The sequence below is a fragment of the Diceros bicornis genome, chromosome 1 (genome assembly GCF_020826845.1).
Source record: "Diceros bicornis minor isolate mBicDic1 chromosome 1, mDicBic1.mat.cur, whole genome shotgun sequence".
NCBI classification, from domain to species: Eukaryota; Metazoa; Chordata; class Mammalia; order Perissodactyla; family Rhinocerotidae; genus Diceros; species Diceros bicornis.
The window spans coordinates 73,241,605-73,267,302 of record NC_080740.1 but is presented as its reverse complement, the minus strand read 5'-3'; the positions used below and the strand labels follow the sequence as shown (position 1 = coordinate 73,267,302).

General features: G+C 44.6%; 1 protein-coding gene across 2 annotated transcripts in view; it reads right to left on the bottom strand.

Annotated features, from left to right (window-relative positions):
* The window catches only part of CYFIP2 (cytoplasmic FMR1 interacting protein 2), a 129,621-nt gene extending 103,923 nt beyond the window's left edge, over window positions 1-25,698 (bottom strand). The window contains exons 1-5 of one of the 2 annotated variants that reach the window (XM_058544828.1): window positions 25,618-25,698; window positions 8,349-8,488; window positions 6,687-6,776; window positions 2,799-2,876; window positions 1,146-1,247 (exon numbers count right to left, since the gene is read on the bottom strand). In XM_058544828.1, coding sequence (XP_058400811.1) covers window positions 1,146-1,247; window positions 2,799-2,876; window positions 6,687-6,776; window positions 8,349-8,465 — 387 coding nt within the window. In that variant the 5' untranslated portion in view covers window positions 8,466-8,488; window positions 25,618-25,698. Of the gene's footprint in view, window positions 1-1,145; window positions 1,248-2,798; window positions 2,877-6,686; window positions 6,777-8,348; window positions 8,489-25,197; window positions 25,450-25,617 lie in introns of those variants that run through there. The other variant, XM_058544818.1, reaches the window with a different exon arrangement.

The following is a 25,698-nucleotide window of genomic DNA, read 5'->3' as shown; positions in this document are numbered from 1 at the left end:
CAGAACCCTGGGTTCCTCTGCCTCCAAAGCCAGTGTTCCTGCCCTGGGCTGCAGGCATTTGCACCTTCCTCAGACATTCCCATCTCCTGCCCCAGGAGGCCAGCGCTGAGCTGGGCACAGGGCAGGCATTTGGCCAGTGCTTGAATTCAAGTCTACTTATGGAGCACGTGGAGGGCAGAGTACATAGTATGACTCCCATCCCAGGGTACAGATTGGTTTTAGAGTGTTCAACCTGCACTCCTGAATTGCTTCCAACATAACCACAATAATCAACCTGTTTGGGTTATTTTTCCTCTGTCATTTCTGTTTAACCAGCTGCCCTCTTGCCTTTCATTCATGGAAGCCCTTGGCTCTCTTTTCCACTCTTCCTGGCTTCCCAGCTGGTCTCCCCGCTGTCACGCTTCTCCCCTCCCTCCTACCATACCTGTACTGCCCCCACCTCCCATGCTTTTGCCACACAGCAGCCAGAACATGGTTGTAAAACCTCAAATCAGATCATGTCACTAGAAACCTCCAATGGCTTCTATGGTGCTTGAATAAAATCCATGTATTCTTTTCATGACCTACTTCATGGCCTACAGCGCCCTGTATAATCCGGTTCCTGTCCACCTTCCCAGCCTCACCTTGTATCATCCCCTCCTTCTCACTCTGCAGCCTCCTTGGCTTTGTTCTATTTCTTAAACATGTCAAGTCCCTCAGGCCTCAGGGCCTTTGCCTTTGCAGTTCCTTCTGCCTGAAACCCTCTTCCTCTGGGTCATCACAGCCAGCCTCTTTCTCATCACACGGATCTCAGTTCAAATGCCACCTCCCGAGAGGCCGTCCCTAAAGTTGTACCATTGTTGCAGACAATTTCCATCCCAGAGTTTTTTAAAATTTTATTCACAGCACTTACTATGCTCTGAAAATTACTGTGTATTGTGTATCGTCAGCCTTTCCTCCTACCCAAAACACACTCATATGCTCACTAGGCTGAAATTACATGGAGGGAGGGGGGCTTGTCTGTCTTGCTCACCCAGGGATGTGTGAAAAAAAAAAAGTATTTGCCAAATGAATAAATAACACGGCACAAAAATCCAGACCGCCGTGTCTAGAAGAGTGGGGGCCTTGTCAAGTCTCCTGATCCAGATCCACCCCTGACCCCTCACCTGAAAGTACATGAACTTCATGAGCTTGGTGACCTCTGGCTCCAGCACTTCCACAGTCTTCTCATAGATCTCCACTCGGTTGGGCTGCTCGTTGCATTTCACCTGTGGGGCAAGGGGGGTTTCATAGATCCTGGTTTGCCCAGGCAGCCCCAGTTCACACCTGTTGTCTTATTAATAAGGCCCTTTTCACTCTCGAATGCACCTCTTCTAGGATGATAAACGATATGGTCCCCCTGGTGAGAGGAGGCTGGGGTAGCCCTGTCTGACAGGTCTGACCGGGGCAGAACTGTTTCCCAGACATTGGCTGCAGGAAAGAAACCAGTTGGTCCTGAGAACTGACCCCCCTCCCCTTCAGTCCGTTCTGTGCCCTGACCATGAGCTGTATACACATCTAGCTTGATCTGCAAGGTCTCCCTCCTTCAGCCCTTTCCCCACTCCTACCCCAGTGGGGCCCCACTGGATTCTAAACAGAGAAAAATGTTCCATCCACTGCTCCAGATGCACCTGGGGCAAAGCCCCTGGCCATGCTCGGGCCCATCAAGAAACCCATCTTCTCTGCCCAGTGGTTTTCAGCACATCAGAATCACATGGCAGATGTGTTCACAGCATGCACACCCAAGACTCCCAACAGGTCAGCCCAAACTGAAGAGTGAGCCAAGGCTGAGCACTACGTCAGTCTTCACACTGTTGTTTGGATAACTCTTAAAATGACAGTAACAAGCTAAATATCCACCTGTCAATGATTAAATGGATAAAATATGATGCATTTGATACAATATCATTATGTAACTCTTAGAAGGAATGAGACAGATCTATGTCAACTGACATGGACAGTAGCTACCATTAACTGACAGGCGAAAACAGTTGCAGGACAGTAAGTATAATTTAATCCCATTTTTGTTAAAACACAAAACAGTGTGTGTTTGTGTGTCCACATATAATACAGGCATAGAAAATCTGAAAGGGTGCAAACCAAACAGTTAATAAGTGGTTACCTCTGGGGGCTAGGATTGGAGGAGGGGAGAGGAATAGCTGCTGTTTACTTTACACACCTGTGGCTTGTTGATTTTGTTACAATGGGACCCACGAATTATAGGATGACGATGATGCTAAACATAATATCTGTGTACGTCAACATGAAAAAAGTCAGTAATAAAGAATTAAGTGGAGAAAAGCAAGCAGCACAACAATATATATAAGAAACAACACACTTATGTAAATAATAATAGTTTACAAAATAATATTCATGATATTCCATGAATAATAGGAATATTCATAATATTCAAGGAAAAAGATCTAAATGAATATGCAGTGAAGTGTCCACAGTGATTATGCTTTGGTGGGAGGTGCGTTTGGGTGGTGGGTTGAAGAGGTAGGGATGTCTTGCTTTTTAGTTTATACCTTTCTGCCACGGTTTGGGTATCACACGGTTAGCATATACTGCTTTTGCAATAAAATATATTGAACAAATATTTTTTTAAGTTGTCAGTTTTATGGGAAGCTCTCCAAATGTCTTCAGCGTGCCCCTTGGATAAAAGGCCCTGCCTCACTCCCTGCCACCTGGAGAAGCTCAGCAATCTGGGTGGGGGTGCTGTGGAGGCTGGCAGCACCCTCTGGAGGGGCAAGAGAGCCACCCAGCAAGGACAGTCTCACCTGGGGGATGGCCCGGGAACAGCTGCGCCAGGTGTACAGCATGACCGCATACTCGTGCCCTTCCTCCAGCATTTCATTCTGAAAAGCAAAACACGCTCAGCAGGGAGAAACTATGCTGGTGCCACGAGGCTTCTCAGCAGCCCCCCAAATCCTCCTTACTCACAGGGTGGTCTGTGGACCACCAGCACTGACATCACCTGGGGGCTTATTAGAAATGCAGAATCTCAGGCCCCTCCCTGGGCGTTTTGACTCAGATTCTGCATTTCAATAAAATTCCCAGATGACTCACACAATAAGTTTGAGAAGCACTGGCCTAAACTATTCTCAGACATCCAAGGGCTCTACAAGCAGGCCACATTTTTCAAAGATAGATGGCCATCTTAGAAAGAAGGAGGCAGATCTACTTGTTCCAGTAGCAAAAGTTGTGCCAGATAATACTGTTAGCGAGAAAATAAGCAAGGAGCAAAATAGTATGCACAGATGATAGGTTTAAAAACCAAACAAAGTAATAACAATGAAAGTATATTATTGTGTATTGAAAAATATTTTGGTGGAATATACACGAAGCTGTGAATAGTAAGCTCTCCATGGGGATGCATAAGCAGGGGCTTTCATTTTTCATATCATATAATACTATAATGTTTGCACTTTTATAAGAGCCCATGTTACTATTTCATAAGCAGGAAAATGATTAAGATCAATTTTTAAAAATAACATAGAGCAGATGGCAAAACCAACAGCAGCATGAAAAATGAATCTGTAAAATAGAGTAAAGACTCACCTCACCTACTAAGTGCGACTGTGGGAAGAGCCCTAAACTCAGGTCCAAATATCTGGGCTCAAATCCCAGCTTCATCACTACTTAGCCCTTTGGCCTTCAGGAAATCACTTAACCTAAAATTCTCCATTTGCCCATCTGTGTAATGACGATGACAGTAACAACCCTCAGAGAATTTTATGAGAATTAAACGGAATATACACATACACGCACATGCATGCTAGGTAATCTGTAAAGGGAGTTAGGAGGAGTATTACTAGGAAAGATAGTCTGGCAGTTTCTCAAAAAGTTAAACACAGAGTTACCATAGGAGCCAGCAATTCCACTCTTAGGTATATACTCAAGACAAATGAAAACATATGTCCACACAGAAACTTGCACACTTGTTCATAGCAGCATTATTCTAGTAGTCAAAAAGAGGAAACAACTCAAATGTCCATCAACTGATGAATGGTAAATAAAATGTGGTGTATCCAGACAATGGACTAGTATCCATCTATAAAAAGGAATGAAGTACTGACACATGCTACAACAAGGATGAACTCTGAAAACGTATGCTAAGTGAAAGAAGGCAGACACAAACGGTCACATATTGTATGATCCATTTAGATGAAATGTTCAGAACAGACAAATCCATAGAAACAGAAAGTAGATGAGGGTTTGCCAGGGGATGGGTGAAGAGAGGAACTGGGAGTGACTGCTAATGGGTTTGGGGTTCTTTTTGTGGTGATGGAAATTAGATAGTAGTGATGGTTGTGTAACATCGTGAATATATTAAAAAACACTGACTTGTATGTTTTAAGTGGTGAATTGTATGTTATGTGAAGTATATCTCATCAAACACAAGAAAAAAGATGGTCTCTTTTATAAACGTTTTTATCAATACAAAAATGAACCTTTACTGATTTATTTTTTATTCCACATATATCTATTTCATAATATCGTCCTCGTACAAGATCAGATTTAATTTGGAGTTTATTACTTTTTGTAGTTTTGTTTTCAACAGCAAATGTCACTGATGAGTCACACTTTCAGTTCTTAATTTAGACAATTTTTTAAATCACTAACATGTTGTCCTTGAGACCAGAGAGAACCAATATCAAGTTCGTGGGTCTCCTGCTGCCATTGTTTCAGAACAAGTCAAAAAACAGAAGTGACAGTAATATAGAGAAAAGGTGTCTACTTATTAGCACCAAACTGCCCACCAATAGATGTGAGTATTCCAACTCATTCATTCAATGAGAGTTTTACTGAGCACTCATGGGTCCCAGGCTCTGTGCTCTGTCCTAGGAATAGAGCAGTGAACAAGAATAATGTGGCCTCTGCCCTATGGACAGTTCAGCTGACCATCAACCAGATTTGTTGTATGAATATGCCTGGAACACAGAGGTCAGGATGGTGTGGTGGAAAGAGCCCTGGGCAGGGCCTCAGGAGACTTGAGTGCTGGTCCTGGCTCTGCTTGGGCCCAACTGTTACCTTGAAAATGTCATGGTTTTCTCATTTGCAGGTAAAGAGGTTCTTTTTATCACTGGTTCTCAATCCTGAGCACATTAGTCACCTGGGGAACTTTGAAAACTCTGATGCCCATGCTGTGCCCCACCAGAACTAAATCATTATCCCTGGGGGAGGGGTCCAGGCATTTTTTTTTTAATTTTTTAAGCTGATTCTAACGTGGAGCCTAGGTTGACAGCTGCAGGACTAAGGATCTCTAAGGTCCTTTACATTTGTAAGATTCTTTAAGTCCATGACCTAAACCCAATGTGAGTTCAGCTCAAATTTCAGGGCTGGTAGTGGCAGACTGTACCTCTCAGCACTTACTGTGGACACTCAGCCCCCATCTCACCCCCAGAAAAGAACCCTTGACTATTCCACATAGCTGGTTCATTACGCGGTTTACATACTTTCTCTTCCTCCTCCTCTTTTCTCTGGCTACCCTGCACTTTGAGAGATTCACCATGCCCAAGTGTGGGCAGGAGAAACACAAGAAGATGGGCATCTAACAAAGCCACTTTGCTGCTGATCAGCTACTCTAGAGAAAAACTGAGCAAGGTACAAGGTGGAAATTGTTGAGTGAAGTGAGGTTTTGGTATTATCTACGAATGTCAACAGCACACCCTGTTCTTGAGCCTGTCTAAAACCATATCAACACTACCCCCGTGTCAGCAGAATAAAGGGACTTTGCAGATGTAATTAAGTTAGAACCCTTGAGATGGGGAGGTTATCCTGGATTATCTGGTGGACCCATGTAATGACAAGGGCCCTATAAGTGAACGAGGTAGGCAAGAGGGTCAGAAACAGAGATGTGGAGATGGAAGCAGAGATTGGAGTGCTGTGATTGCTGGCTGGAAGGGGGCTGAGCCAAGGAATGTGGGCAGCCTCTAGAAGCTGGAAAAAACAAGGAAACAGATTCTCCTCTGGAGCCTCCAGAAGGAATGCAGCCCTGCTGACACCTTGAGTTTAACCCTGTGAGTCCCACATCGGACCTCTGACCAAAAGAACTCTAAGCAAATAAATTTGTGTTGTTTTAGGCACTAAGTTTGTGATAATCTGTTATAGCAGCAATAGAAAACTAATACAATCCCCATCCAAACTGGGCCCCCCTTCTGACTTCCCTCTGGGTGCCCCTGACCTGGTAATTCTAGGAAACCGCAGTCAGCGTAGGTCCCATTCCCTCAGTTCCAGCACCCAGCTGATTGTTAAGCCAGGTGGAGTTAACCTCCGGAGTCTCTCATATCCATACCCTCTTAGCCATCCCCCATGCCGCTGTCCTCATCCAGCCTCTTAATACCATCAGTGTAGATAACTTTAATGATCTCAACCAATTTATTCGCCCACTCATTCCTCCTTACAACTCATTCCACACATAACTAACAAATGAAACTTACTTCCCAAGCAGAGTTCTCTTCACATTTCTCCCATGCGGGGGACAGTATGCCCCAGGGCACTGAGGGGATAGGGCAGGGCACCAGAATGGGCTTAAAGAGATGGGTCTGACTGAGGCAGGGGGCTATTGGAATAGCTGAGCACGTGCCCCCGGTGTGAGAAACTGCCCACAGCCCCTCCCACCCTGGCAGGGAGCATGTCTGTCCATGAGGGTCACAGAGACTTACCATGCTGGAGTGGACCGTAGCCTGCTCAATGTACCTTGCAATGCCTGTGACAAATGCATTCCTGTCCTCGAAGTTCGTGTCAAAGTTAGCCTGTGGGAATGAGAGGACAGAAACTTTCGGTTGTTGGAAAACAGGTCCAAAGTGGCTGGGTGTACAGGCAACAAATAGATGCCAACAAATGCCACAAGTTCTCTGTGGAAACCTATCTCCACATCACCCTCTCATCTTCCCCTCAAGAAATCCTACTCTGAATGACACTGGGCAGGAGCTGGCTACACACAGGGCTCGCATCTGCTTCTCACCCGTAGTTAATCAGTTAAGTTAACCCGTAGTTAATTTATGTCCAGCAAGACTTGGACATAAATGCTGAAACCATACAAGCCCAAATAGCTGTGAAAAGTTAAGATGTGCATTGCTTTCATCCAGCAGTTGCAAAAATACTCACCTGAGGGTGCAGACACATATGTACAAGGATAATAACTGCAGCATTTTTATGATAGAAAAAATTGGAAACCATCCAAATGTCCATTAACAGCAAAAGGCTAAATAAACAATAGTATATCCATACAATGGATTTGTAAGTACTAAGTGGTGGTTAAAAATAATGTGACAGCATTGTAGTGTTGTCATGGAAAAATACCCATAATAAATTTTCAGTTAAAAAAATTTTAGAGTAATAATAAAGGTTTTTAGAGTAAAAAAATCATAGAGTAATATATATATGATTCCCTTTTGGTAAATATATATATATATTTATATACCATATATACCATATATATATGGTAAAAAGGTGGTTGTATGTTTATACATAGGCATAATTACAGGGAAATTTTTATTTGTTATACTTTTCTGTATTGCTTATAATAAAAAAGATATTTACATAATTTAAAAACTTAATCTGGGTTAGAAAATGTGAATAAACCAAGCTTATGAGTTGACCCTTCAGTGATGTGCTATTAATCTAACCATTGAATAAAATTAAAAATACATTATGTATTTATATTTAGTCTCGTTTAGCAGTCCAAGAACTTTTAAAAGGTCAAATACAGCAAAAATGTCAAATTAATTTATTCTTTCTTAACATGGCACAGTCACCCAGCACACCCAGACAAGGGGCTGTTTGCAAGGTGGACTCCAGCTGCACTGATGCCCCTCCTACCAGGCCCTGGTGGGATCACACTTTGAGCAATCCAATCGTGGTTTATCACAAGCTCTCCTCTCTTAGGCAAAAGCAAACAACTGTGACCAGCGTCCCCGAGCCATTAGCTGCTGTGAGGAGTTATAGAGCTCTTCTCACATACATGAAGGAAAAGTAATTACCCAGGCAGGCTCTAGGGGTTTCTAAATTGCAATATTTAATTCATGAGGTCAGAGCTGCCAAAACCTTGGTTGGTGCCACAGCAAGAATAGCCAGGAAGGTATTTGGGGTCAGAGCAGATCAACAAGCCTTCCCTGGGGAAGAGAAACAGCCCTGGTGTACATTTACTAGCTAATCTACTCCTTACACTCGGCTCCACCAGCGCACAAGGGACTCCATGAGCTCACGACCTTTCACCTTCTAGATGCACGCCTCCCTCTTCTCTCTGCCTTCAGGGCAAACCCTCTTAGGGGATCCCCAGAGTTCCTGAACCCCCTCCTTTCCATTGCTCTGGGAGAATTTACCTGGTACATGATGGAGGAAGGTGGAGGCTCGATGCACGGCTGCTGGTCAGGCAGGGGCAGCTCTTCCAGCAGGTCCACGTTGGACAGGGCATCTTCCAGGGTCACGTGGGTGGTCATGGCTGCGGTTTCCGTATTCTGCACTGAGGGAAAAGAAGAGAAGAATAAAGAGAGTTTTAGGGGCCTCTAAACAGTTCTCTCACTCTCACCCTGTCCAGTCCCCTTCTGAAAAATAAAGGGAGTTAAAAGCATTGAGACCACCTCCACCTGCTGCTTCTTCACGTGGTGCCCTCATCCTGCACCTGATATTTGAGGGTCTCTTTACAGTTTACAAAGTACTTTTCTATGTCTACTGTCTCGACTGAGCCTCACCACAACCCTCTGATCAACATGGCAGACGGTATTATATCCATATAACTGATGAAGAAACAAGGCTCAGAGAAGTTATTACGATCTCCAAGCAGCCACAGTGACCAAGAGCAAAGGACCTCAAATAATGTCCAATGCTTGGACACGGGCCACGGTCAGCCCCCAACTTCCATTCTTCATGAGGATATTTATCAGTTCCACTCTTGAATTACTGCACAGCACAAATTCCCATGATGGAGACAGCCCAGACTATCAACTTGAAACCAGAGCCTAGGTTTTACAAGCTAATGAAGCGGGGACCAAAGGAATTCCGACTCCAGCAAATATAACCTTATTTGCAAAAATGGAAGAGCCACTGTCTTCCTTGGCCTGGTTAGGTTTTGCGAGCCGCACCAAACAAATCAGCCCTAAATGGACATTTTTGTGTCTCAGATGCTGGCAGAGTGCAACAGCTTTCATGAGAACTTTGCCAGGTAGTGACGCTGAAGAAGATTTGATCAGCACGGTCAGCCAACTCGAGCTAACTGCTATTTTAAGAACTTAGCACCCAGCAAACGGAATACTCATTTTTTCTTTTTTTTGCTGAGGAAGATTTGCCCTGAGCTAACATCCGTGACAATCATCCTCTATTTCTTTAGTATGTGGGCCGCCAGCACAGCATCGCCACTAACAGAGCAGTGTAGGTCCACGCCCAGGACCCGAACCCAGGCTGCCAAACTTAACCACTAGGCCAACAGGGCGGGCCCCAGAATACTCATTTTTTTAAGCATACATGAAACGTTGATAAAAACTGGTTATAATTTAGGCCATAAAATAGGTTCTCACAAGTTTCCCAAAATATGACCTCCTAGAAGTCACGTTCACTGATTAAGTGCAATAAAATTAGAAATCAATAATGCAAACTACAGCAAAAAAAACCCATACCTATGAAAATTTATAAAAACACACTTCAAGGTTATTCATAGCTAAAGAGGAATTCAAATAGAAATTATAAAATATTTAGAACTGAAAGACAGAGCATGAATAAATGTATTAAACACGTAGCACAAAATAAGGAAGCAGAACTAAGTGAACTGAATTTTCCACTCACAAATCTAAAGAAAGAATAAAAATCAACCCGAAGAAATGAGAATGCAGGGATTGATATCTACAAAAACAGCAAGAAACAAAGCAAAACAAAACAAACAGTAGACTAGGTGAACAAAAATCTAAAAACTGAGTTTCATAGGAAGATTAACAACAATAATAAGCTAACCCTTTAGCATTTTTGAATAAGGAGGAAACACAGAGAAGGCCCACTGTGCTCCTCAGAGAACCTGCCCTCCTCAGAGCCACCCCCAGGGAGGTGTGAGACCTGCTTATGGGCTAGAGTTTAGGAACGTCCAAGAATCTCCCTCATGTGTTAGGGAATGTGGTCTCAGAGACCAGGGCAGAAAAGGACCACTAACGTGAGAACCAGGTCCAGGGGCTGCGAAGGGCTGAAACAGCCACCGAGTGTACCCAACGGCCGCCGCCCCTCAACTACGTCTCCTTTAGGCCCACGGCTGGGGGGTCAGGGGGGGCTTAGCTTCACACTACGCTTCACACTTCACCGAGTTCTCAGCACACCTCCCTGTCATGCACCATGGCAACAGTGTCAGCCACGTCCAATGAGGGTGCAGGGAGCTCAGAACTGACTTCCCCCTCTGCCCTCTGCAGGCACCTGGCTTCACGGGTGGTTTCAGGCCCTCTCCACACCTATGCTTCTTCCTCTTCTCTCTCCTCTTGCCTGAATTCTAAGCGTGGCATTCAGTTCCACAGCAAAACCACTTGCCAATCCACAGAAAAGATTTGTCTTCTTTCTTATTCAGTCCATTTGGAGGAGGTATTAATGATTTTATAGGGTATAATGATCTACAATCTCCAAAGCCCTAATAATTCTCTTCATTAATTCAAATATAATAATAATAAAACTAACATTTTCTAGCCTTTACTGTGTCACACACTCTGCCAAGCACTCGACTATTTTAATCTCGCATCGACCCAATAAAAGTAGGTACTATGATTACAGTCCTCCTTCAATATTTGCAGGGGATGCAGATACAAAAACCCATGGATGCTCTAGTCCCTTATATAAAATGGTGTAGTATACACATCCTCTCGTATACTTTAAATCATCTCTAGATTACTTACAATACCTGTTACAATGTAAATGCTATGTAAATTGTTGTTATACCATATTGCTTAGGGAATAATGACAAGAAAAAAAGTCTGTACGTGTTCCATACAGATGCAACTATTGGAGGCCTTTCAATCTGCGCTGGTTGAATCCGTGCATGTGGCACCTGCGGGCATGGAGGGCTGACTGTATTCTCATTTCACAGATGAGCAAACAGAAGCTCAGAATTTAAGTAATTTCACAAGGTCATGTGCTGGCAGCTGGTGGAGTTGGGTTTGGAACTAGGTTTGTCCTGTAAGAAAGGCCTAGAAGCAGTTCTCTATCTATGACTACCGGGGATGTGTCAAAGGGATCCAGGAAACCAACATGAGGCAGCTTCCACTGGCCAAAGATGGGGCAACTGAGCATCAACTATAACAACTCAATGGACTTGAAACAATATCAATCAAATACGTGTAAACCCATGAGATCATAAAGACATTTAATAAAACCTTGGTCTTTATTACTTTGTTACTATTGCAGGATGCCTGTGAACCAACTTTTACGTTGAAAATTGGTAAATTAAAGGAAAGTAAACATTTAACTTTTCCTGTACAAACTGTACGGCTGGATAACCAAGTTGCAGAAGAGAGGGATGTGTCTTTGTATAAAAATATTTTTTTCCTCCCCAGAAATATTGACAGAATTAAAACATTCCTATTTTCCAACCCCTAATGAACAAACAGATGTAGGCACTGGTCATCAATGGCTGCTAACGTCACTAAATGAAAGACAATGGGACATTATGTGCCACCCAATGGGAAAACACACCATCACCTTATGAAGAATGCTGGACCCCAAACAAAACACTTGAATCTAATCAAGCCTTTGATATCAGTTGACAGGAAATACAGAGGACAGAAGAACATGTTAAAATATACCACAGTGATGAAATCAGTAAAATACAATCTATGGGAAAACTGCTGGATAAATGACTCAGTGCCTTCAACAAATAAACTGCAAGGGAAAAAAAGAGACAGACGGGAAAACTATAGATTATAAGAGACAAACTGCTGCAATGTGTCTACCTTATCTGGATTCTATTTCAACAAACCACCACAAAAATAAGATTATAAACTTTACAAGAAAATTGGAAAATTTAATACTAACTGGATATTTGATAATATTAAGGCAACAGTGTTATTATTTTTTAGATGTGATAGTGATATCAAGGCTATGTTTTAAAAAGAGTCCTTATCTTCTAGAAATACCTACTAAAATATGGATAAGATGATACAGGGATTTCTTTCCAAATAATACTGGATGGGAGAATAGAGAGAAACAGATGGAACAAAATTAGCTATGAGTTAATAATTGTTAGTGCTGTGTGATGCTTACGTAAGGATTTATCACATTTTCTTCTATCTAATTTTATACATGTTTGAAATTTTCCATAAAACCCCCCCGCTCAGTGTATACACTCCCAGTTGTATTCTAGCTTCCTCTTCGTTCATCTTTCTTCACTCCTACTTGCCATAGTCTTTCCCTTCTCCTTTCTCCTATAACCTGGGTTTCTTTTGGGCTTCGCAGACTTCAACATACACATTTATCAGGATAACCCTTAAGGTTTCCCCCTTTTACACAATAATACTCCTGCACTTCCTTTAGAGAATCAATAAGTAAACAGCCTAAAAGCCAGTAAATTAGGAATCTTTATTTCCATTAATGCAACCTTTCTGTTCTCCTTGTAAATACAGCTTCTCTAATGGATTTCTCTGTGTGTTTGTAGATCATTCACTGCCTAAGGGATAAGGAAATCAGACATTTTTAACTCAAGTGCTGGAAGTCACTGCCAACTCCATATCAGTCAGAAAGAAAAAACGTTCTGGAAATTTTAAGAGAGGTATATACGAAAATAAGTCCTTTTCTGGCCCGAATGTCCTACCTGTTACGCAATCTTCCAAATGAGAAGAATTCTTTATATTCAGTCTGTCAACACATGGCCATTCTGTCACGTTGGAAGAGAAATCAATAAAATATTTAAAAATTAACAGTGTTCTGGGAGCGTCATTTACCAGACACAGCTGTAACCTCTCAGTGTGGGGCATTCATGGCATATTTAAATTCAGTGTCTTCATAACAAACTCAAACTCAGTGGCCTGGTTTCACCGAGAGAAATAATAACATTGGGCTCACAGGAAATTTGCTTCTGAGAAGGGCTTTAGGGTTCCTCCCTGGCTGAGATGATGGATAGATCCCAAGCAAGAGGGGTGGGGGGCACAAATGGATGTGGGCTAAGAGCACCTGGGGATTTCGGAATGCAGGTTCTGACTACCCACACTCTAAACCCTGCTACTCTGTAAGCAAAAGATTCGCATTGTCACTTCCTATTTGACTTTCTAGAAGGAAAATAAATAAAAGTAAGATATTTTTACTGAAGTGGAATACTAGGCTAAGTCTTGTGGTTAAGCGTGAGCTATGAGTTGAGATCCATCATCTGCCACTTACTAGCTATGTAACCAACAGCATATTACTTAACCTCTCGAAACCTCAGTTTCCTTATATAATTAATAATAGTCCCTGCCCTCAGTGATCTAGTCTGAGGATTATATAACATTACTGCACGTGGAATGCTTAGCCTAGCAGCAGGCACAGAGCAAGCACTTGGGAAATGTTAGCTAGTCAGGTGGCCTCTTTTTAATACAGTGAATGATGAATTAAACATTGCAACGATTCTACACAAAAGAAAGACATTATTATTATTACACTAAAATCTCAACTCTATTGATATTTCATATTGATTTCCTCAATCACAACTACCCTGCAAGTTCGAGAAGACAGGTGTCATTTTTGCTGTTTTTCTAAGGAGGGCACAGTGTCACCGAGAAGTGAACCTTTCATTCAAGGTCACACGGTCAGCTGGTGGCTGAGCTGCGGCAGAAAGGGGATACCTTGACTCCCAGTTCTATGCCCTTTCTTCTAGACCACACCGACTTTTGTACCTTTTTCAAAGGTACCAAGCTCTTTATTACTTTTTTTTCCTCCAGTTTGGCTGCCTTTTCCTTTCTCAAGAAGAACAAGACTCTGCCACGCTAGAAAGATTAGGTAACTGTCATCTTTGGGTTTCATGAACATCAAGAGGCCAGGAAGTATCTTCCCTGTCTGTAAATTTCTCCAGCTAGAAAGCAACTAAAATAAACAAATTAAAACAAATTTAAAAATTAATAAATATATTATTTATATATGCAAATAAAATATTATATAAGTAAATATGTAAATAAATATAAAAATATAAAAATAAATAAAGGGAGGCTTAGACTGTCCCCCTTAAAAATGGTTTTTTTTGAGCAGCATTTGACTGAGCAAGAAAAAATCCAAAGAAGGAATCTGGAGCGTAGCCTGCTTTTCCATCACAGTGTAAGCTGAGTGTGTCTGGAGATTGTGTGGGGACCAAAGTTTGCAGTGACAGGATGTGGCTCCACAGTGTTCCCCCTGCTGCTGAGACCCTTTCACACATCAGAGCCAGCTGCTTCACAGGTGTGGGGGCCAAGCAGGGACACAGTCACTTGCGCACATCTTACACGACTTCCACCGAGTGCACCAAATTGGACCATGTAGCTTATTCTGCGCAGGCTGGGGGTGGAGAGTTTTACAGGAACACTCCACTTATCCACAGGTCAGACCTTGTGGCTCCAAACCCCACAGCAGCCACTTGGAGCCACCTTTAGAGTGCTACCTATACCAGTGTGTAAAATAAGGCCACAGGTTAGAAGCAGACTGGATGCTGAGAGCAGCAAGCCTCACAGTGGTGGGTAGAAAGGAGAGACAGAGTTGTACAAGATGGGGAGAGGAGCCATACAGAGTCTGGGCCATGGAATGTAGGAGCAAGAACTCTACGCATTTCAATAGCTTTTAAAAGGTTCACCAATATCACAGTACACAATAGAACTCAACAAATACTTCATATATTACCGGAATGATCCTAGAGCTAGGACAGACCTAGGAAATGGTTACTTAAGAACCCTTTCTGACTCCCCCGCTCCCTGCCTGAATCCACTTTCTCCTTTGGTCCTCAATGAACCCAGTATGCTCCTTCTTTTGTGGCATCTATAAAGCTTTATTACACAATTTACCATGTTTTCTCTCCTGCCCTAAACAATAAACTCCTTGAAGGCAGGAACTGTGTCTAATTCACACCCAGATCCTAGCATAGTGCTGAGCACACATTCCTAGCTAAATAAAGATTTGTTCAATGAGTTGACGACCAATGAGCCCAAGACATGAAGAAAGGCATTGCTATGTCCAAGATACCAGGTTTTTAAAAGTCGGGGAAGAGGAGAAGGACTATAAATAGCAAGAAAGCTATTGATAGTTTCAAAAGAACTCCATCAAAGTGATTCAAATACTTAACATTCGAGCATTTACGTGAAAAGCTTTAATATTTTGTAAACAGTTATCTATGAAATAAGATCTCTTTCTCTATCACTACACATCCTGATTTCACTCATCCTTCAAGGTCTCTCCCCTCTATGACGTCAATGCTCCTTCCTTGGAACTCCCAGGGCTTATTAGCAGTGTTGGTGAGGATGTGTATCATCCTCATACACCGCTGGTAGGAAGGTAAAATAGTGCGGCAACTTTAGAAAACAGTTTGACAGTTTCTCAAATTTTAAAATGTAGAGTTACCATATGATTCTGCAATTTCACTCCTAGGTATATTAGTAGCACCTCTCTTCTGACACTTTCTACCTCAGAAGGGTCCTGAGTACTGCTACTTCCTCTTCCCATGCCAGGGCAAACGTCGATAGTTGATAATGTCTCTATTTCTCAATGAGTCCACAGGCAGCCTCAGAATCCTTCTCATGAAATACAGAATTCCAGATGGCCACCAGCAATCAGTCCGAGTTTGCCCATCAAACAAAACATATGCCCTCCCTAGAGTAGAATGATGCATGCATGCGTAAGCTCCTTGAGGTCAGAGACCATTTCTTACCCATCGCTGAAAACCTTGGAGACCTTAGCAGAGTGCCGAGGACAGATTAGGCACTGAGGAAGTATCAGATGAAAGAACGTATGAACATACCTGAGTCACCTAACAGTATAGGAGAAGTGAGATGACCTGAAGTTGGCCATATCTTCGTTTCTAATTTTCCAATTCCTTCTCTTTCACTATTAATAACACAGATAATTTAAATCAATATGGAATATGCAGTCATATCCATAAGCTGCCTGTACAATTATTTACTTAATATTTTTTCTAAATAGACTTTTTGTTTTTACTTTATAAATATAGTTTAGAAGAAGCTTTATATTACAATTACTAATAGAAAACCAGTACTGCTTGTCATAAACAAGGGAAACTATAGAAAATAAAAACAATGAAAACACACACAGGTCTGAGTGCCATCTGAAAATCATCTCACATCTACCACTGATATGTTCATGAGAGGCAGTTTAGTGTGGTGGTGAATAGAGTTAGAATCTTGACTCTGCCACTACCTCGCTGTGTGACCTTGGGAAGATGACATAACGTTTCTGAATCTCATTTTCCTGATCTTTGATATGAGGAATAATAACAGTTCCTATCTCATAGGCTTTGAAAACTAAATGAGTTAATCCATATAAATAGCTTGGTAGATAAATGTACTCAATAAAATTTAGTTTCGCAACAAAACGAAATCCAGCAACATATAAAAAGCATTATACACCATGACGAAATGAGATTTATCCCAGGAATATAATATTGCTTTAATGTTAACATCTGAAAATCAATTATTGTGATAAGTCATATCAATGAAATAAAGGATAAAACCCACAGAATCATCTCAACACAGGCAGAAAAAGCATTTGACAAAATCTCACACTCCTCCATGATAAAAACACTCAACAAACTAGGAATAGAAAGGAACTTGCTCAACCCATAAAGGGCAGCTACAAAAAAACCCACAGCTGACATCAGACTAAATGGTGAAAGACTGAATGTTTCCCCTTAGATTAGGAAGAAGACAAAGAAGTGTGCTCTCTCCTTTTCCATTCAACATTGTACTGGAGGTACTAGCCAGGGTAATTTAGGCAAGAAAATGAAATAAATGGCATCTATATCAGAAACGAAGAAGTAAAACTCGCTCTATTTGCAGATGACATGATCTTGTATGTAGAAAAATCCTAAAAAAAAAAAAAAAGGTCCACCAAAAAACTATTAGAATAAATAAACATGTTCAGCAAGGTTACAGGATATAAGAGCAACATACAAAAATCAACTGTATCTCTATACATTAGCAATGCACAATCTAAAAATGAAATTAGGAAAACAACTCTATTTACAAGAGCATCAAAAATATATAAAACTTAGGGGCCGGCCCGGTGGCGCAAGCGGTTAAGTGCACGCGCTCCGCTGCGGCGGCCCGGGGTTCGCTGGTTCGGATCCCGGGCGTGCACCGATGCACTGCTTGGTAAGCCATGCTGTGGCGGCATCCCATATAAAGTGGACGAAGATAGGCACCGATGTTAGCCCAGGGCCGTCTTCCTCAGCAAAAAAGGAGGAGGATTGGTGGATGTTAGCTCAGGGCTGATCTCCTCACAAAAAAAAAAAAAAAAAAAAAATATATATATATATATATAAAACTTAGGAATAAATTTAGCAAAAGAAGTACAAAATGTACACTCTGAACACTATAAAACATTGTTGAAAAAATTAAAGAAAACCGAAATAAATAAAAAGATATCCCATTTTCATAGACTGGAAGACTTAATATTGTTAAGATGGCAACAGTCCCCAAATTGATACAGATCCAGGGCAATCCCTATCAAAATCCCAGCTGGTTTCCACGCAGAAATTGACAAGCTGATCCTAAAATTTATATGGAAATTCAAAGAACCCACCCAGAATAGCCAAAACAATACTGATAAAGAACAAAATTGGAGGATGCACATTTCCTAATTTCAAACCTTACTACAAAGCTACAGTAATCAAAACTGTGTGGTGCGGGCGGCCCCGTGGCTTAGCGGTTAAGTGCACGCGCTCCGCTGCTGGTGACCCGGGTTCAGATCCCGGGCGCGCACCCGACGCACCCGCTTCTCCGGCCATGCTGAGGCCGCGTCCCACATACAGCAACTAGAAGGATGTGCACCTATGACATACAACTATCTACTGGGACTTTGGTGGAAAAATAAATAAATAAATAAAATTATAATAAATAAATAAAACCAAAATACATTAAAAAAAAAAAAAATGATTCCAGCCTTTGTGGTTGGAGTAACTGGAAGGATGGCGTTGCCATCAGCTGGGATAGGGAAGGCTCAGGGTGGAGGAGGTTTTGGGGGGAAGATCAGATGCAGCCCCCTAGAATGCAGGGTGAACTGGACCACCACAGGGCAGGGCCCAAAGTAGGCACCACCACACCCTGTGTTTGTTACACTGCCATCTGTCAGGTTCTGGGGCTGCCCCACCCAGAAGGAGAGACTCCTCAGATAAAAACCTCTGAGGCGGGGCCATGGGCTTTGAGGTTTCAAATGAGAACAAGATGGGTCTCTAGTTCTCCTCCTCCTACCTGAGCTCTCTTTCTACTGTGAGGACACTGAGGCTGAGAGACAAGGACTTGTGCAAGGTCACTTGGCTAGTTAGGGGCAGAGCTGGCGCTAAAACTGCAACTTCCTGGGAAGACAAGGGGACCCAGTAGATAATAGACATGACAGAGCTGTAAAAGAAAAAGAGGAATATAAAATAGAAAGAAAGAAAGATAAAGGATGAAAGAATTAGTTCTAATTCTGCGATAGAACAAAAATCTGTGTAAGAAAGGCATTATAATCCAAGGACGTTACTTGACTGTCTCTTGATCATCATTTACACATCTTAATAATGTAGACGCTTTAAATATGATTTAGGTTAAAACGGAGCTCTTACTGTATTGGGAGATGGGGGCAGGGCAGGGAGGGGAATGGTGTCAGAAAGCGAAATCTTCATCCATCACAGCAGGAAGTAAACGGACAATGTGTAGAATAGATAAATGAAGAAACAGCAGCGCAAGCATATCATTTAGAGATCCGGAGGCAGCGAGTGGAAGAAAGGGCGCGTGAGAGCGGCAGCCTCTGAGGAGAGGTGGGCACTGGGCGGCTGTTTCTCATTATGAGTCTTTCAGTACTGTTTGATTTTTTAAAGCATGTGCATGTATCACTTTGATCAAAAATTTTAAATTTCCTTTAAAAGACAACAACCCAAGGCCTCCTTGCTAGCAGTTCAGCCATCTGGCCAGTCCACAGTACTGTCTCCAGGCAGTCTTTGCTATGTAAGTGCCTCGCTGTGGCTCTTCTGGGACCAGAGGCCCTCTCACCTGCAGCTTCTCTCCACACGGGGGACCTGAGGTCACAGCAGGGAGATCCAAGCCAGCCTCGACTTGGGCTGCTGGAGAAGGCCTACCCTCCTCTTTGTTTACAGCAAAGAAAAGCATCCTGGTGGGGCTGGAGGCTTTGCCACTGCCTTTGCCGTTGTACCCAGCTGTTTCCTGTGTTGTCAGGGGTGAGGGGGCCTTTCCGTTGATAACCCAACCAGGCAGATACCATCCTCTCGGAAGGGGTCATGCCGCCCGAGGTGACTCGCTGATTTGCTACCACTGGGGCCCGTGACAAGCTGCCACATGAAGGGCACCAACGTGACTTGGATCTGGGGAGAGGAGCTGCCTCTCAAGGGCACCTGGTAAAACTCAGAAAGGGAAGCCACTGCACCTGCTGTGCAAACAAAGAGCGAGACTTCTGGTTCGGCCACTGGATCCGAGCACACAGACCTCAGCTTCATCAGTGTGACACTGCAACTCGAATGTGGCTCAGTCTGAAGACTGAATTAGGCGCCCTTTTGACTCACTCAAAAAGGCAACTTCCCTGTCTGTAAAATATGGAGCTTGGCCTGGTGCTGGTTCTCAACTGTGATGTCAAAGCCTCCATTGTGCAGGTTGTTGTGACAACTTGTACTAACAACGGTTTAAGTGGTGAAGTTTGCAAATGAGGTGTTTTTTATTATGTGTAAGGGAGGGTTCGTAGTCCTCCCACATTATCACTGCTTGCACTTTCATCTCTTTTAAGTGGGAGAAAATGGGGTAGAACTGGGGAGGGGATTGCCTGCCAGGTGTGATGTGTTGAGCATGTCCTTGTCCATCATATATACTAAAAAGAAAAGCAAAAACAACCAGTTAGGCATCAGTGGACTTGAGCCTCTCTCAGGGCCCTTCCCAACTCAAAAGCAAACGACTGTAACTATAGATGGGACACTGCGTCCAAAGGGCTTCCTTAAAGACCACACTTGCCAACATGGACTATCCACTGTGGTCAGGGTGTTTAGGGTGCCATAAACCTGCCCGTGGACATTCTTGCCTTGTGCCTTTGCTCAAACTCTCTCCACTCCCTAGTAGACCGTCCTCTCTCCTTCTTAAATCATACCCTTGACCATTGTCAAAGCCCAATCCAAGATAGGCCTCCTCCATGAAGGTCTGACCAGCTGGACTCCACAACAACCTTCATTTCTCTGAACTCTTAGAGCACTCACACCCTACAGTCCATAATTTCCTACTGCATTATAAACTGCTTCATATTTCATTAATTCTTTGCATCATGCAAAATTACAGTGATAGTCAGCTTTTTTTCTTGGTTTGACCCATAGTGACTAGTGCATAGTAGGCATCACGTGCTTAATTAACACCTCATGAACAATTTGTTGAACGCATGAGCCATTGGCCAAAATTCATGACTTCTGGTTAAAAAATAATAACACAAAAATTAAAACATCATGGTCCTCTAAGGCACCATATCTAAGCTACCTCATTACCATAAGAATAGAATCTAAGGAGCCTTTTGGAGAAAATTCTTCTGTCATACAGTTTCCACCTCAAACCATAAAGAGCAGAACCTCATTTCTCTTTCCCATATGAAGGTATTAGCATACTTGGAGGTTGATGGCTGACCCCTAGTTTTGAATTCCTGTCTCACCATTTATATCTTGCCAAAATCGGTCTTAAGGGATCACATTTTAAAAGTATAAATCGAAAATAGTTCTCAGGTGTTCCTTCACTTAATACTGAGTTATTAAGTGTTCTATAAGGGTCAGTCTTACAGATTCTCTCTGATCTCAGCTAGGCCTTCAATGAAGTCAGACAATTCTCTCATTCATCCCCAACTGATTTCTTATTCCACCCACAGAGGCAGCTGTTCCAAACTTCCGGAAGTTTCCTGAACTTTCCTAACCAGTCCATCACCTCTACTTTCTACAGAGGACCTCATCTCCTGCCTCATTTACAAGACAGAGACCACATAATATGGATACACTAAGAATCCCTCCATTCCACGAAGAGATTAAAGTCTGAGAACCACTGCTCCAAGATGATCTAATAATGATGTAAACACAAAATCAAAAGGCCTACTGATGAAGTCATCATTGAGTCTTTCTTGGGCATCTTTCCAGAAGGTCATGTTTACTTTCCTTTCTCCTTGCACCGTTTCTGCGTTGCCGTAAGTCTATCAAAATGCCACTCAGCCAGAATGATTCCTGCAAGAAATTCTGCCTGAACCCGAGCTCTGCCTTCTCAAAACAATTTCTTTCACGAATTGGTGCCCAATTTGTTTTCTCCTAGGTTGCCAGGGTCCAAGACGGTATGGCCTAAATGGTGGTCCTTTGAGGCACATCATACACGGCCCTCAGCATAATGGACATGGTTAGGAAGCCAATATCCAAACTCTTTGCATCCTGGGAGGCATCCCACACCCACTGACTGAATTCTGAAGTGTCTTTGTACAGACAAGGCCATTCAGGGGCCTTGATAGAATCTGTGAATCACAAAGTGCCTTTCAGTTTCCTGTTGGCTCTGTGGTACAGAGAGGCCACAGATTTGTCTTCTTAAATTGACACACAATATATAATTAATAAATTGTTCCTTTAGGAATGGAAGGCAGCCATCCAAAAGAGCCACACACTCAGGAACCGTCTTGTCTTCTGTTTCCATGGCCTTTTCTTCTCAGACTGGGATTTAGACAGTATCTCATCAGCAGGCTCCTGTGGCAACAGGTAGGTAACACGAGGGGCAGGCTGCTTTCCACACCCGTTTTTAAAGTCAGAGAGGTAGTGTCTGATTTAAAGGCGCAGAGCAAGTCAGGGATACAACCTGTGTCCTAAGTCCACTGTACTGCTCTGTCCGCCTGGGAAGCAAAGAGTGCCCTCGACATTTTTGGTCAGTTGCAAAATGCTGAATGCACACAGAGGAAGAGGTCCTTCCTGACCTCCGTGTGTTGAAATGTGAGAACCACCTCTGAGCTTCTGCTCTGCATATTCCCTCCCCCTTCTCTCTGCCTGCTCAAGTCACACCCACCTTCAGCGTGCTACTGAAGAGTACTTCCCACCTGAAGCCCTTACAGACAGCATGTCTTACCACTCTTTCTTTTGGCTGCCTTTTTGCAAGTAAACCTGGGGCTGAGTTTCTTGGTGACAGAGAGCAACTCCCCTGGGAAAAGTAAAATCCAGGGAGGCTTTGGAGGTAGAGAGGTTGGTAAGAGCTGTAGGCTGACTACACACATGAGCCACATTCTTAATGATTATGTAATTAATACATTATAACAATAAATATATAAATATAGTACTTACTACATGCTAGACACTCTACTTAGCACTTCCATGCATCCCTCACTTAATAAGAGCATCCCATGAAGTACTAGCTGCTTCCCCACCACTGCTGGCCTGCCACTCACTGCCCAGAAGGCAGCAGCATGCTCCATCCCCTTGCCCCACCTCCACTACCAATGCAGGGTCCATCCTCTGCACCCTAAACACGGCTTTGTTCCTCAAAACAACAAGACCAAAGGTCTTTCAGAAAGACTCCAATGAGGTGACTGATGTCTGGTTTCAACTACAAGTGAATAATTAATACTTGCCAGTAAAGAAATAGACTCATTGTGATGGTGGCCACATGGAGGCTACAAAAGGCCATTTTGTGACACTCTTGGTGGAACCCTGGGGCCAACAGCGGCCAAAAGAAACCTCTCTGAGTGTGTGGGCCAATCCTCAAACATGGAGACTGGAGCTCGCACTGTTTTCCAGGAGCGCTGTTCCCAATGTTAATTAGCTTGTGGCTTATTCATCACCTAATTCGGCTTGCTGCTCAATGACAGCAGTGGAGGCACACCAAAACCCACAAGAAGGCACAATTTATCAGAGCGGACATATAGTGTTCTCCTGGGGCCCTTCCCCAGTTTTTAAATTCACGTCTATTTCCTTCTCTGGGTCAGCCTCTGATCCCATGAGTAAAGCTCTCCAATCACACTGGGTTTTAGACCCTACTCTTGGCCCAATGCCTAAAGCAAGTTTTTCCTTTTCCATTTCCAGCAGGGACTCAACAAGGCAGGCTTGGGTGCCTATAAAACCGGTCAGAACTGGCCAGGAAATATAATAAAGAAGCTTAGTGAGCAGAGAGCAAATGCCCCCAGTCAGAGGCTCAGCGTGCAGAACTAGCCAGAGGCAACAGCTTTGTAAGCAACAACACACTCTCCTTGTGGCCTAGTTGGCAGATGGCAGCCAGCACAGAGCAGCTCTCTATAGGTAAGTTTCACCTCCCCCAAGTGGACACTGGGTGCTGGACAAATGCCTGGGAGTGACAGTAACCCCTGACCAGTTACACAAATACACACTCCCACATATTTTTGTCCTCAGGGCCAAAGCTGCCCTTACAGCAAAGAGAGCTGACAATCGCTAGATATTTTCATTTCAGGGAGCTATTCTCCAAATTGCTACCCAGCTCCCCACTTCCACCTCCAGCCCATTGACTGAAATTCCACCACTAGAGATAGCAAAAAAAATTTTTTTGTGTGTGTGAGGAAGATCAGCCCTGAGCTAACATCCATGCTAATCCTCCTCTTTTTGCTAAGGAAGACCGGCTCTGAGCTAACATCTATTGCCAATCCTCCTCCCTTCCCCCCCCCCGCCCCCAAAGCCCCGGTAGATAGTTGTACGTCATAGTTGCATGTCCTTCTAGTTGCTGTATGTGGGACACGGCCTCAGCATGGCTGGAGAAGCGGTGCCTCGGTGCACGCACGGGATCCGAACCCGAGCCGCCAGTAGCCGAGCTCGCGCACTTAACCGCGAAGCCACGGGGCCAGCCCAGAGATAGCAAAAATTTTGACTGGAAGCTTTGTTTCCCATTACCACGCCTCCCAGCCTCTGTTTCCCTTCCGGTCAAATGACTTCTAGAGCACCTGCTCTGTACCGAATAGGAAATTCTTTTGTATTTAGCTTTTGAAGACAGACACTTTCACTGGCTCCTTTCTTGAAAACAACTTTTGACACAGGAGAATGGGGGGAGCACAGGGCACTGTATGCAAGTGGAGGTGGGAGGCCTCAGAGACCGTCACAGAGAAAGTCTGACCTGATGGTGGAGAAAACAACCTTCAAGGCCTTCCCAATGCTGCCAAGGGACACGGACCTAGATTTTTGTCCCCAACATCTGTGATCTCCGGGGTTGCCAGCATGGCTTCCAACAGGGCCTGTGCCCAAGTGTAAGGCAAGACTCCTTGCCATAAAGGGGACACAGGCTGGAGGTGGAAAGGGGGGGTGTGGGAACCAGCACTCTCCTGATTTGCCCCCCAGGCCCACAGGACTGTCCTAGTCTCCCTGCCCATGCCATGAGGGCACAGGCGCCTGTGAGCTGGCAGGAAAAGATCCTTGCCCTCTTCTTGGCCTGGCTAGAAAGGAAGCTGATAGCCCATCAGCCCTTGGTGTTTCTACTGTGCTGGGGAAACCAGGCAAGCAGAGGTCAAAGTCAGATTCCCTAGTCTGGGGAGGGACCTGGGCCCAGTGTCCTCCCCTGCCAGGTTCTCCCTACAGAGAACCATGCTCCTGACGGCCCATGCTTCCCGCCCTCACCTGCACCCCCAAACAGAGAGCACCCCCTTCTCTTCCTTTTCACATGGGCAGTGTGTACCCATTGAAAGGGAGAGCTGTCCTGAAAGGCAAAAGCCACAACATAGAGGTAGGCATCTTCCCGATTCTTCAGAGCTCAAGAAAACCCAACCTTTTCCCCAGGAGTCAGCCCACTCGTCCCCTTCCCCCCACCTCCTTCCCCACCCCCAGCCAGCCGGGAGGGAGAGCGATGGTAGTGTAGGCCAGAAGGCTTCAAAGCGGGTCAGACGTGCCTCCTCTCATTAAAGCCCCCACCCCCAAACATCTCCGCTTCGCCCCGCGCCCCACCCATCGCACGGTCACTGCAGGGCGCTGTGTGCCCGAGGCGGCTGCCAGGCGGGCCCAGGCGGCTCTTGCTGGCCCCGGGGATGGTGATGGTGGCCCTGGCGGCAGAGGCGGTGGCCGGGGCTCTGCAGTACCTGGGCGCGGGGATGTCGCCGCCGCCAGGCTCGCGGCCGTTGCAAGTGTCTCCGGTGCTCGGGATTAGCGCCGCTTCCTCTCGGGCCCGCGGCTCCGGCCCAGGCCGCGCACCTGCTGATGCCGCCGCCGCCGCCGCGCCCGCGCCCGCGCCCCGCCGTGTGTCCGCGCCTTCCTGCAGGGGGTCCGCGCCGCGGGGCCCAGGGTAGGCCGGCGGGGGAAGGGGGCCGCGCGGGGTCTGCGGCCCAGCCTCCGGGGGCTTCCGGGGCCCCCCGGCCGCGCTAGCCTGGGCGCCGCGCCGAGCGCCCCCCACGGACTGGGAAAAGCTGCGCCGGCCCCTCGCGCATCCTCACGGCTGCATCGCCGTCCCTAGCAGCGTCTCGGTCCCTGCGCCGGCCCCTAGGCCTGCCAGCGCCGCTTACCTGGGTCTGCGGCAGGTCCAGGGGAGGGGCCCGAGGCTACGGCAGGGCCCCGCGCCGGGGCGCAGGATGCTCTGCCCGGCT